Raw genomic sequence first — 13,687 nt, 5'->3', positions numbered from 1 at the left:
TTTGTTAGCTGTGAGACAAGTAATAACTGTAACTTTTGTTAGCTGTGAGACATGTAATAACTGTAACTTGTTTTGTTAGCTGAGACAAGTAATAACTGTAACTTGTTTTGTTAGCTGAGTCATGTAATAACTGTAACTTGTTTTCTCCAACATAGGTGTGTCCGGTCCACGGCGTCATCCTTACTTGTGGGATATTCTCTTCCCCAACAGGAAATGGCAAAGAGCCCAGCAAAGCTGGTCACATGATCCCTCCTAGGCTCCGCCAACCCCAGTCATTCTCTTTGCCGTTGCACCGGCAACATCTCCACGGAGATGGTTAAGAGTTTTTTGGTGTTTAAATGTAGTTTTTATTCTTCAATCAAGTGTTTGTTATTTTAAAATAGTGCTGGTATGTACTATTTACTCTGAAACAGAAAAGAGATGAAGATTTCTGTTTGTAAGAGGAAGATGATTTTAGCAGACGTTACTAAAATTGATTGCTGTTTCCACACAGGACTGTTGAGATGAAGTAACTTCAGTTGGGGGAAACAGTTGGCAGACTTTTCTGCTTGAGGTATGACTGGCCACATTTCTAACAAGACTTTGTAATGCTGGAAGGCTGTCATTTCCCCTATGGGGACCGGTAAGCCATTTTCTTAGTTAAACATAAAAGAATAAAGGGCTTTATAAGGGCTTAAAAAACTGGTAGACATTTTTCTGGGCTAAAACGATTACTTTGCTAAGCATATTTGGCAGATTATAACTCTTAATAGTTATTATAATCTTGGGGATTGTTGTTAAAAAACGGCAGGCACTGTATTGGACACCTTTTTCGGATGGGGGCCTTTTCTAGTCATAGGCAGAGCCTCATTTTCGCGCCACTAATGCGCAGTTGTTTTTGGAAAGCAAGGCATGCAGATGCATGTGTGAGGAGCTAAGAACCACTGAAAAAGCTTATAGAAGGCGTCATTTGGTATCGTATTCCCCTCTGGGCTTGGTTGGGTCTCAGCAAAGCAGATACCTGGGACTGTATAGGGGTTAAATGTAAAAACGGCTCCAAATTTGGTGTGCAATACTTTTAAGGCTTTAAGACACTGTGGTGAAATTTTGGTGAATTTTGAACAATTCCTTCATGCTTTTTCACATATTCAGTAATAAAGTGTGTTCTGTTTAAAATTTAAAGTGACAGTAACGGTTTTATTTTAAAACGTTTTTTGTGCTTTGTTGACAAGTTTAAGCCTGTTTAACATGTCTGAACCATCAGATAAGCGATGTTCTATATGTATGAAAGCCAAGGTTTCTCCCCATTTAAATATATGTGATGATTGTGACATAGTGTCCAAACAAAGTAGGGACAATGATGCCACAGATAATGATATTGCCCAAGATGATTCCTCAAATGAGGGGAGTAAGCATGGTACTGCATCATCCCCTTCTGTGTCTACGCCAGTTTTGCCCACACAAGAGGCCCCTAGTACATCTAGTGCGCCAATACTTATTACCATGCAACAATTAACGGCTGTTATGGATAATTCTATTGCAAACATTTTATCTAAAATGCCTACTTATCAGAGAAAGCGCGATTGCTCTGTTTTAAACACTGAAGAGCAAGAGGACGCTGATGATAACGGTTCTGACATACCCTCACACCAATCTGAAGGGGCCAGGAGGGAGGTTTTGTCTGAGGGAGAAATTTCAGATTCAGGAAAAATTTCTCAACAAGCTGAACCTGATGTTGTAACATTTAAATTTAAATTAGAACATCTCCGCGCACTGCTTAAGGAGGTATTATCTACTCTGGATGATTGTGACAATTTGGTAATTCCAGAGAAATTATGTAAGATGGACAAGTTCCTAGAGGTTCCGGTGCCCCCCGATGCTTTTCCTATACCCAAGCGGGTGGCGGACATAGTAAATAAGGAGTGGGAAAGGCCCGGCATACCTTTTGTTCCTCCCCCTATATTTAAGAAATTATTTACTATAGTCGACCCCAGAAAGGACTTATGGCAGACAGTCCCCAAGGTCGAGGGGGCGGTCTCTACTCTAAACAAACGCACTACTATTCCCATAGAAGATAGTTGTGCTTTCAAAGATCCTATGGATAAAAAATTAGAGGGTTTGCTTAAAAAGATGTTTGTTCAGCAAGGTTACCTTCTACAACCAATTTCATGCATTGTTCCTGTCACTACGGCAGCGTGTTTCTGGTTCGAAGAACTAGAAAAGTCGCTCAATAAAGAATCTTCGTTTGAGGAGGTTATGGACAGAGTTCAAGCACTTAAATTGGCTAACTCTTTTATTTTAGATGCCGCTTTGCAATTAGCTAGATTAGCGGCGAAAAATTCAGGGTTTGCTATCGTGGCGCGCAGAGCGCTTTGGCTAAAGTCTTGGTCAGCGGATGTGTCTTCCAAGACAAAATTGCTTAACATCCCTTTCAAGGGTAAAACACTGTTTGGTCCTGATTTGAAAGAGATTATTTCAGACATCACCGGGGGAAAGGGCCACGCCCTTCCTCAGGATAGGTCTTTTAAGGCTAAAAATAAGCCTAATTTTCGTCCCTTTCGCAGAAACGGACCAGCCTCTAATTCTACATCCTCTAAGCAAAAGGGTAATACTTCACAACCCAAACCAGCCTGGAGACCGATGCAAGGCTGGAACAAGGGTAAGCAGGCCAAGAAGCCTGCCACTGCTACCAAAACAGCATGAAGGGATGGCCCCCGATCCGGGACCGGATCTGGTGGGGGGCAGACTTTCTCTCTTTGCTCAGGCTTGGGCAAGAGATGTTCAGGATCCTTGGGCACTAGAAATAGTTTCTCAGGGTTATCTCCTGGAATTCAAGGAACTACCCCCCAAGGGGAAGGTTCCACAGGTCTCAATTATCTTCAAACCACATAAAAAGACAGGCATTCTTACATTGTGTAGAAGACCTGTTAAAGATGGGAGTAATTCATCCAGTTCCAATAGGAGAACAAGGGATGGGGTTTTACTCCAACCTGTTCATAGTTCCCAAAAAAGAGGGAACATTCAGACCAATTTTAGATCTCAAGATCCTAAACAAATTTCTCAGGGTTCCATCGTTCAAAATGGAAACCATTCGAACGATCCTTCCTACCATCCAGGAAGGTCAATTTATGACCACGGTGGATTTAAAGGATGCGTACCTACATATTCCTATCCACAAGGAACATCATCAGTTCCTAAGGTTTGCTTTTCTGGACAAGCATTACCAGTTTGTGGCACTTCCATTCGGATTAGCCACTGCTCCGAGAATTTTCACAAAGGTACTAGGGTCCCTTCTAGCGGTTCTAAGACCAAGGGGCATTGCAGTAGTACCATACTTGGACGGCATCCTGATTCAAGCGTCGTCTCTGTCAAAAGCAAAGGCTCATACGGACATCGTCCTAGCCTTTCTCAGATCTCACGGATGGAAAGTGAACATAGAAAAAAGTTCTCTGTCCCCGTCAACAAGAGTTCCCTTCTTGGGAACAATAATAGATTCCTTAGAAATGAGGATTTTTCTGACAGAGGTCAGAAAATCAAAACTTCTAAGCTCTTGTCAAGTACTTCATTCTGTTCTTCGTCCTTCCATAGCGCAGTGCATGGAAGTAATAGGATTGATGGTTGCAGCAATGGACATAGTTCCTTTTGCACAAATTCATCTAAGACCATTACAACTGTGCATGCTCAGACAGTGGAATGGGGATTATACAGACTTGTCTCCGACGATTCAAGTAGATCAAAGGACCAGAGATTCACTCCGTTGGTGGCTGATCCTGGACAACCTGTCACAGGGAATGAGCTTCCGCAGACCAGAGTGGGTCATTGTCACGACCGACGCCAGTCTGGTGGGCTGGGGCGCGGTCTGGGAACCCCTGAAAGCTCAGGGTCTATGGTCTCGGGAAGAATCTCTTCTCCCGATAAACATTCTGGAACTGAGAGCGATATTCAATGCTCTCAAAGCTTGGCCTCATCTAGCAAAGGCCAAATTCATAAGGTTTCAATCAGACAACATGACGACCGTTGCATATATCAACCATCAGGGGGGAACAAGGAGTTCCCTGGCGATGGAAGAAGTGACCAAGATAATTCAATGGGCGGAGGATCACTCCTGCCACTTGTCTGCAATCCACATCCCAGGAGTGGAAAATTGGGAAGCGGATTTTCTGAGTCGTCAGACATTCCATCCGGGGGAGTGGGAACTCCATCCGGAAATCTTTGCCCGAATAACTCGATTATGGGGCATTCCAGACATGGATCTGATGGCCTCTCGTCAGAACTTCAAGGTTCCTTGTTACGGGTCCAGATCCAGGGATCCCAAGGCGACTCTAGTAGATGCACTAGTAGCACCTTGGACCTTCAACCTAGCTTATGTATTCCCACCGTTTCCTCTCATTCCCAGGCTGGTAGCCAGGATCAATCAGGAGAGGGCTTTGGTGATCTTGATAGCTCCAGCGTGGCCACGCAGGACTTGGTATGCAGACCTGGTGAATATGTCATCGGCTCCACCATGGAAGCTACCTTTGAGACAGGACCTTCTTGTTCAAGGTCCATTCGAACATCCGAATCTGGTTTCCCTCCAACTGACTGCTTGGAGATTGAACGCTTGATTTTATCAAAGCGTGGGTTTTCAGATTCTGTAATAGATACTCTGATTCAGGCTAGAAAGCCTGTAACTAGAAAAATTTACCATAAAATATGGAAAAAATATATCTGTTGGTGTGAATCTAAAGGATTCCCATGGAACAAGATAAAAATTCCTAGGATTCTATCCTTTCTACAAGAAGGTTTGGAGAAAGGATTATCTGCAAGTTCTCTGAAGGGACAGATCTCTGCTTTATCTGTTTTACTTCACAAAAGGCTGGCAGCTGTGCCAGACGTTCAAGCGTTTGTTCAGGCTCTGGTTAGAATCAAGCCTGTTTACAGACCTTTGACTCCTCCCTGGAGTCTTAATCTAGTTCTTTCAGTTCTTCAAGGGGTTCCGTTTGAACCCTTACATTCCGTAGATATTAAGTTATTATCTTGGAAAGTTTTGTTTTTGGTTGCAATTTCTTCTGCTAGAAGAGTTTCTGAGTTATCTGCTCTGCAGTGTTCTCCGCCCTATCTGGTGTTCCATGCAGATAAGGTGGTTTTGCGTACTAAGCCTGGTTTTCTTCCGAAAGTTGTTTCCAACAAAAATATTAACCAGGAGATAGTTGTACCTTCTTTGTGTCCGAATCCAGTTTCAAAGAAGGAACGTTTGTTACACAATTTGGACGTAGTCCGTGCTCTAAAATTCTATTTAGAGGCCACTAAAGATTTCAGACAAACATCTTCTTTGTTTGTTGTTTATTCTGGTAAAAGGAGAGGTCAAAAAGCAACTTCTACCTCTCTTTCTTTTTGGCTTAAAAGCATTATCCGATTGGCTTATGAGACTGCCGGACGGCAGCCTCCTGAAAGAATCACAGCTCATTCCACTAGGGCTGTGGCTTCCACATGGGCCTTCAAGAACGAGGCTTCTGTTGACCAGATATGTTAGGCAGCGACTTGGTCTTCACTGCACACTTTTGCCAAATTTTACAAATTTGATACTTTTGCTTCTTCGGAGGCTATTTTTGGGAGAAAGGTTTTGCAAGCCGTGGTGCCTTCCATTTAGGTGACCTGATTTGCTCCCTCCCTTCATCCGTGTCCTAAAGCTTTGGTATTGGTTCCCACAAGTAAGGATGACGCCGTGGACCGGACACACCTATGTTGGAGAAAACAGAATTTATGCTTACCTGATAAATTACTTTCTCCAACGGTGTGTCCGGTCCACGGCCCGCCCTGGTTTTTTTAATCAGGTCTGTTGAATTATTTTTTCTAACTACAGTCACCACGGTATTATATGGTTTCTCCTATGCATATTTCCTCCTGTACGTCGGTCGAATGACTGGGGTAGGCGGAGCCTAGGAGGGATCATGTGACCAGCTTTGCTGGGCTCTTTGCCATTTCCTGTTGGGGAAGAGAATATCCCACAAGTAAGGATGACGCCGTGGACCGGACACACCGTTGGAGAAAGTAATTTATCAGGTAAGCATAAATTCTGTTTTGTTAACTGTGAGACAAGTAATAACTGTAACTTGTGTTAGCTGAGACAAGTAATAACTGTAACTTGTTTTGTTAGCTGAGACATGTAATAACTGTAACTTGTTTTGTTAGCTGTGAGACAGGTAATAACTGTAACTTGTTTTGTTAGCTGTGAAACAAGTAATAACTGTAACTTATTTTGTTAGCTGTGTGAGACAAGTAATAACTGTAACTTGTTTTGTTAGCTGTGAGACATGTAATAACTGTAACTTGTTTTGTTAGCTGTGAGACATGTAATAACTGTATCTTGTTTTGTTAGCTTTGAGACAATAACTGTAACTTGTTTTTTTAGCTGTGAGACATGTAATAACTGTATCTTGTTTTGTTAGCTGTGAGACATGTAATAACTGTAACTTGTTTTGTTAGCTGTGAGACATGTAATAACTGTAATCTGTTTTGTTAGCTGTGAGACATGTAATAACTGTAACTTTTGTTAGCTGTGAGACATGTAATAATTGTAACTTGTTTTGTTAGCTGAGACAAGTAATAACTGTAGCTTGTTTTGTTAGCTGAGTCATGTAATAACTTAACTTGTTTTGTTAGCTGTGAGACAAGTAATAACTGTAACTTGTTTTATTAGCTGAGACAAGTAATAACTGTAACTTGTTTTGTTAGCTGAGACATGTAATAACTGTAACTTGTTTTGTTAGCTGTGAGACATGTAATAACTGTATCTTATTTTGTTAGCTGTGAGACAGGTAATAACTGTAACTTGTTTTGTTAGCTGTGAGACAATTAATAACTGTAACTTGTTTTGTTAGCTGTGAGACAAGTAATAACTGTAACTTGTTTTATCTGCGAGACATGTAATAACTGTAACTTGTTTTGTTAGCTGTGAGACAAGTAATAACTGTAACTTGTTTTATTAGCTGAGACAAGTAATAACTGTAACTTGTTTTGTTAGCTGAGACATGTAATAACTGTAACTTGTTTTGTTAGCTGTGAGACATGTAATAACTGTATCTTGTTTTGTTAGCTGTGAGACAGGTAATAACTGTAACTTGTTTTGTTAGCTGTGAGACAATTAATAACTGTAACTTGTTTTGTTAGCTGTGAGACAAGTAATAACTGTAACTTGTTTTATCTGCGAGACATGTAATAACTGTAACTTGTTTTGTTAGCTGTGAGACAAGTAATAACTGTAACTTGTTTTGTTAGCTGTGAGACATGTAATAACTGTAACTTGTTTTGTTAGCTTTGAGACATGTAATAACTGTAACTTGTTTTGTTAGCTGTGAGACATGTAATAAGTGTAACTTGTTTTGTTAGCTGTGAGACATGTAATAACTGTAACTTTTTATGTTAGCTGTGAGACATGTAATAACTGTAACTTGTTTTGTTAGCTATGAGACAAGTAATAACTAACTTGTTTTGTTAGCTGTGAGACAAGTAATAACTGTAACTTGTTTTGTTAGCTGAGACAAGTAATAACTGTAACTTATTTTGTTAGCTGTGAGATAAGTAATAACTGTAACTTGTTTTGTTAGCTGAGACATGTAATAACTGTAAATTATTTTGTTAGCTGTGAGACAAGTAATAACTGTAACTTGTCTTGTTAGCTGTGAGACAAGTTATAACTGTAACTTGTTTTGATAGCTGTTAGACATGTAATAACTGTAACTTGTTTTGTTAGCCGAGACAAGTAATAACTGTAACTTGTTTTGTTAGCTGTGAGATATGTAATAACTGTAACTTGTTTTGTTAGCTGTGAGACATGTAATAACTGTAACATGTTTTGTTAGCTGTGAGATATGTAATAACTGTAACTTGTTTTGTTAGCTGTGAGACAAGTTATAACTGTAACTTGTTTTGTTAGCTGTAAGACAAGTTATAACTGTAACTTGTTTTGTTAGCTGTAAGACAAGTTATAACTGTAACTTGTTTTGTCACATCATGCTGAGGTCTCTGAACTACAATAGCACTAGTGCACATTTGCATACAGCCTGCTGATTAGACATGTCCCCTAGGGAGGCTGGTTATAGGCATCTGATTGGTGGGAAGGGGACAGCGCCCACATTCCATGCAGATAGTGCTGCTCTGTGTATTGTGTGCAATTTACAGCCAGCGTCTATAGAGACAAATCCAGCAGTGCTCACTGGTGATCCTTATTATTGGGTCAGTGATCAATATACAGGCACATTATATTGCAGGCTTGTCTGACACTCCTGGGGTGATACCTACTGGCTCTCCTTACAGACAACACACAGAGATACTGACTGCTACCAGTCTGTTAGCTCAGGGTGACACACCGTGTTGTTTCTACAATCAGCGATGGGCTGAAGCAAATTAACCCTGAAGTGTACCCATGGTTGCACAATATTTGTATATGTTTTTTTGTGCCTCCTAGGTAAATTATTTATAACTATTTTTTATTCTCCAATTTAGTTTGGTCGCCACCGAGTTCTGAGTCATGAAAATCGCTGTTATTGGGCAGAGCATTTTTGGGAGAGAGGTTTACAAGGAGCTGCGGAAGGAAGGGCACCAGGTGGTTGGAGTATTCACCATCCCTGATAAAGATGGGAAGGCAGATCCGCTTGGTAAGTTCTGGGGCAGAGATGGGAGGGAAGCACCATCACACGGGCCAGAATGCCATTGTCACCAAAAGTTTATCACTAATGTTTGTTTTGGATGTGACAAAAGCAACTGTAAGACAGAAAATGTGTAATATACAGGCTGAGGCAGAAAATGTGTGTAATACACAGACTGAGGCAGAAAATGTGTGTAATATACAGACTGAGGCAGAAAATGTGTGTAATACACAGACTGAGGCAGAAAATGTCTGTAATACACAGACTGAGGCAGAAAATGTGTGTAATACACAGACTGAGGCAGAAAATGTGTGTAATATACAGACTGAGGCAGAAAATGTGTGTAATACACAGGCTGAGGCAGAAAATGTGTGTAATACACAGGCTGAGGCAGAAAATGTGTGTAATACACAGGCTGTGGCAGAAAATGTGTGTAATACACAGACTGAGGCAGAAAATGTGTGTAATATACAGACTGAGGCAGAAAATGTGTGTAATACACAGGCTGAGGCAGAAAATGTGTGTAATATACAGACTGAGGCAGAAAATGTGTGTAATACACAGACTGAGGCAGAAATGTGTAATACACAGACTGAGGCAGAAAATGTGTGTAATATACAGACTGAGGCAGAAAATGTGTGTAATACACAGACTGAGGCAGAAAATGTGTGTAATACACAGACTGAGGCAGAAAATGTGTGTAATACAGGCTGAGGCAAAGAAATGTGTGTAATACACAGGCTGAGGCAATAAATGTGTGTAATACACAGGCTGAGGCAATAAATGTGTGTAATACACAGACTGAGCCGTACACTGAAACCTTTTTTGTACTCTGATCTCCTTATCTGTACACAATAAAACAGTTTTTTGAGACCAATGTGCTGCTGTGGCACTGTCTGTAAAGAGCTTCAGACTAGATGCATGACACCTGCTACACCTTTATGCCCATATCATGCCCCAGAGACCTGCATGTTGCTGTGGCACTGTCTGTAAAGAGCTTTAGACTAGATGCATGACACCTGCTACACCTTTATGCCCATATCATGCCCCAGAGACCTATGTGCTGCTGTGGCACTGTCTGTAAAGTGCTTCAGACCAGATGCAGGACACCTGCTACACCTTTATGCCCATATGATGCCCCAGAGACCTATGTGCTGCTGTGGCACTGTCTGTAAAGTGCTTCAGACCAGATGCAGGACACCTGCTACACCTTTATGCCCATATGATGCCCCAGAGACCTATGTGCTGATGTGGCACTGTCTGTAAAGTGCTTCAGACCAGATGCAGGACACCTGCTACACCTTTATGCCCATATGATGCCCAAGAGAAGCTGCATGTTGCTGTGGCACTGTCTGTAAAGAGCTTCAGACTATGCATGACACCTGCTACACCTTTATGCCCATATGATGCCCAAGAGAAGCTGCATGTTGCTGTGGCACTGTCTGTAAAGAGCTTCAGACTATGCATGACACCTGCTACACCTTAATGCCCATATGATGCCCAAGAGAAGCTGCATGTTGCTGTGACACTGTCTGTAAAGAGCTTCAGACCATGCATGACACATGCTACACCTTTATGCCCATATGATGCCCAAGAGAAGCTGCCTGTTGCTGTGGCACTGTCTGTAAAGAGCTTCAGACCATGCATGACACCTGCTACACCTTTATGCCCATATGATGCCCAAGAGAAGCTGCCTGTTGCTGTGGCACTGTCTGTAAAGAGCTTCAGACTATGCATGACACCTGCTACACCTTTATGCCCATATGATGCCCAAGAGAAGCTGCATGTTGCTGTGACACTGTCTGTAAAGAGCTTCAGACCATGCATGACACCTGCTACACCTTTATGCCCATATGATGCCCAAGAGAAGCTGCATGCTATTGTGGCACTGTCTGTAAAGAGCTTCAGACTAGATGCATGACACCTGCTACACCTTTATGCCCATATTAAGGCCCAGATTATGTGCTGCTGTGGCACTGTCTGTAAAGAGCTTCAGACCAGATGCAGGACACCTGCTACACCTTCATGCCCATATGATGCCCCAGAGATCTATGTGCTGCTGTGGCACTGTCTGTAAAGAGCTTCAGACCAGATGCAGGACACCTGCTACACCTTTATGCCCATATGATGCCCCAGAGACCTATGTGCTGATGTGGAACCTGCTACATCTGTATGCCCATATCATGCCCCATAGACCTGCATGCTGCTGTGGCATTTTCTGTAAAGAGCCTCAGACTAGAAGCATGACACCTGCTACACCTTTATGCCCATATTATGCCATATAGACCTGCACGTTGCTGTGGCACTGTCTATAAAGAGTCCCAGACCAGATGCATAGCACCTGCTACACCATTATGCCCAAATGATGCCCCGAGACCTGCACGTTGCTGTGACACTGTCTGTAAAGAGCTTCAGACCAGATGCATGACACCTGCTACACATTTAAGCCCATATTATGCCATATAGACCTGCACGTTGCTGTGGCACTGTCTATAAAGAGTCCCAGACCAGATGCATAGCACCTGCTACACCATTATGCCCATATGATGCCCCAGAGACCTGCATGCTGCTGTGGCACTTTCTGTAAAGAGCCTCAGACTAGAAGCATGACACATGCTACACCTTTATGCCCCTATTATGCCCTATAGACCTGCACGTTGCTGTGACACTGTCTGTAAAGAGCTTCAGACTAGATGCATGACACCTGCTACACATTTATGCTCATATTATGCCCTATAGACCTGCACGTTGCTGTGACACTGTCTGTAAAGAGCTTCAGACTAGATGCATGACACCTGCTACACATTTATGCTCATATTATGCCCTATAGACCTGCACGTTGCTGTGGCACTGTCTATAGAGTCCCAGACCAGATGCATAGCACCTGCTACACTATTATGCCCATATGATGCCCCAGAGACCTGCATGTTGCTGTGACACTGTCTGTAAAGAGCTTTAGACTAGATACATGACACCTGCTACACCTATATGCCAATAAAATACCGCAGAGACCGGCATGTTGCTGTGGCACTGTCTGAGGCCTCATACTAAGAGGCCGATTTACCAAATGTCTGTCGGACCTGATCCGACAGTGCGATTCAGGTCCAACAGACATCGCTGAATGCAGAGAGCAATACGCTCTCCGTATTCAGCATTGCACCAGCAACTCACAAGAGCTGCTGGTGCAACGCCGCCCCCTGCAGACTCGCGGCCAATGGGCCGCCAGCAGGGGGTATCAATCAACCCCATCGGACTCAATCAGGTTGATTTGTGGCGATCTCTCCGCCTGCTCAGAGCAGGCGGACAGGGTTATGGAGCAGCGGTCTTTGGCCCCTATTTAACAAAGGTCTTGCGGACCTGATCTGACAGTGCGGATCAGGTCCGCAAGACCTCGCTGAATGCGGAGAGCAATACGCTCTCCGTATTCAGCATTGCACCAGAAGACTCGCCAGAAACACGGGTCGTCAAGCTCCGTTCGGAGCTTAATAGATAGGCCCCAATGTATGCTACCTGACATGGTACAGTGAGAGTGGACAGAGAAGGGAATTGTACTGTGCTTGACACCATTAGTCCTGAGACATATTTCAGCTATAGGTGCTCTAGTAATCCTATTATTATTGTGAGAGATCTGACAGCTAAACATAAAACTATTATAGTTCCAGCTTAGTTTGTTAAACCCCAGGACAGGTGATAGTTGCAATTGCTGTACGCTAATAAACTCTCTATCACACAGGTGTGGAAGCGGAGAAGGATGGGGTTCCTGTATTTAAGTTCTCCCGCTGGAGGGTGAAGGGTCAGGTGATTCCAGAGGTTGTTGAGAAGTACAAAGCGCTGGAGGCGGAGCTGAATGTCCTTCCCTTCTGCTCTCAGTTTATTCCCATGGAAGTGATTGACTGTCCCAAACTCGGCTCCATCTGCTACCATCCCTCCATCCTACCACGGCACCGGGGGGCGTCTGCTATCAACTGGTGAGGTGACAAGCCACATGTTACAGCTATGTAGTCATATCAAACCTGCATTCTATTTCATTTTTGTAAAGACCTGCACAGAAAACCTAGATGTGTTGTGTCACACAGATGTGTTGTGTCACATTTGATGTATTGTGTCACACAGATGTTTTGTGTCACATTAGATGTATTGTGTCACACAGATGTATTGTGTCACACAGATGTATTGTGTCACATTAGATGTGCTGTGTCACACAGATGTGTTGTGTCACACAGATGTATTGTGTCACACAGATGTATTGTGTCACACAGATGTATTGTGTCACACTAGATGTATTGTGTCACACAGATGTATTGTGTCACACAGATGTGTTGTGTCACACAGATGTGTTGTGTCACACTAGATGTATTGTGTCACACAGATGTATTGTGTCACACTAGATGTATTGCGTCACACTAGATGTATTGCGTCACACTAGATGTGTTGTGTCACACTAGATGTATTGTGTCACACAGATGTGTTGTGTCACACTAGATGTATTGTGTCACACAGATGTGTTGTGTCACACTAGATGTATTGTGTCACACAGATGTATTGTGTCACACAGATGTATTGTGTCACACTAGATGTGTTGTGTCACACTAGATGTATTGTGTCACACAGATGTGTTGTGTCACACTAGATGTATTGTGTCACACAGATGTATTGTGTCACACTAGATGTATTGTGTCACACAGATGTGTTGTGTCACACAGATGTATTGTGTCACACAGATGTATTGTGTCACACAGATGTATTGTGTCACACTAGATGTATTGTGTCACACAGATGTATTGTGTCACACAGATGTATTGTGTCACACAGATGTATTGTGTCACATTAGATGTATTGTGTCACACAGATGTATTGTGTCACACTAGATGTATTGTGTCACACAGATGTATTGTGTCACACTAGATGTATTGTGTCACACAGATGTATTGTGTCACACTAGATGTATTGTGTCACATTAGATGTATTGTGTCACACAGATGTATTGTGTCACACAGATGTATTGTGTCACACTAGATGTATTGTGTCACACAGATGTGTTGTGTCACACTAGATGTATTGTGTCACACAGATGTATTGTG

The 13,687-nt window shown here is 42.6% G+C and overlaps 1 protein-coding gene across 1 annotated transcript in view; it reads left to right on the top strand.

The window, feature by feature from the left end:
* Positions 1-8,105: 8,105 nt before the first annotated feature.
* Positions 8,106-13,687, top strand: part of LOC128666326 (cytosolic 10-formyltetrahydrofolate dehydrogenase) — a 157,690-nt gene continuing 152,108 nt past the window's right edge. The window contains exons 1-3 of the mRNA XM_053720846.1: positions 8,106-8,193; positions 8,464-8,615; positions 12,340-12,574. Coding sequence (XP_053576821.1) covers positions 8,489-8,615; positions 12,340-12,574 — 362 coding nt within the window. The 5' untranslated portion in view covers positions 8,106-8,193; positions 8,464-8,488. The remainder of the gene's footprint in view (positions 8,194-8,463; positions 8,616-12,339; positions 12,575-13,687) is intronic.

Source organism: Bombina bombina, chromosome 7, assembly GCF_027579735.1.
Source record: "Bombina bombina isolate aBomBom1 chromosome 7, aBomBom1.pri, whole genome shotgun sequence".
NCBI classification, from domain to species: domain Eukaryota; kingdom Metazoa; phylum Chordata; class Amphibia; order Anura; family Bombinatoridae; genus Bombina; species Bombina bombina.
This window is presented reverse-complemented; position numbering and strand designations above follow the sequence as displayed.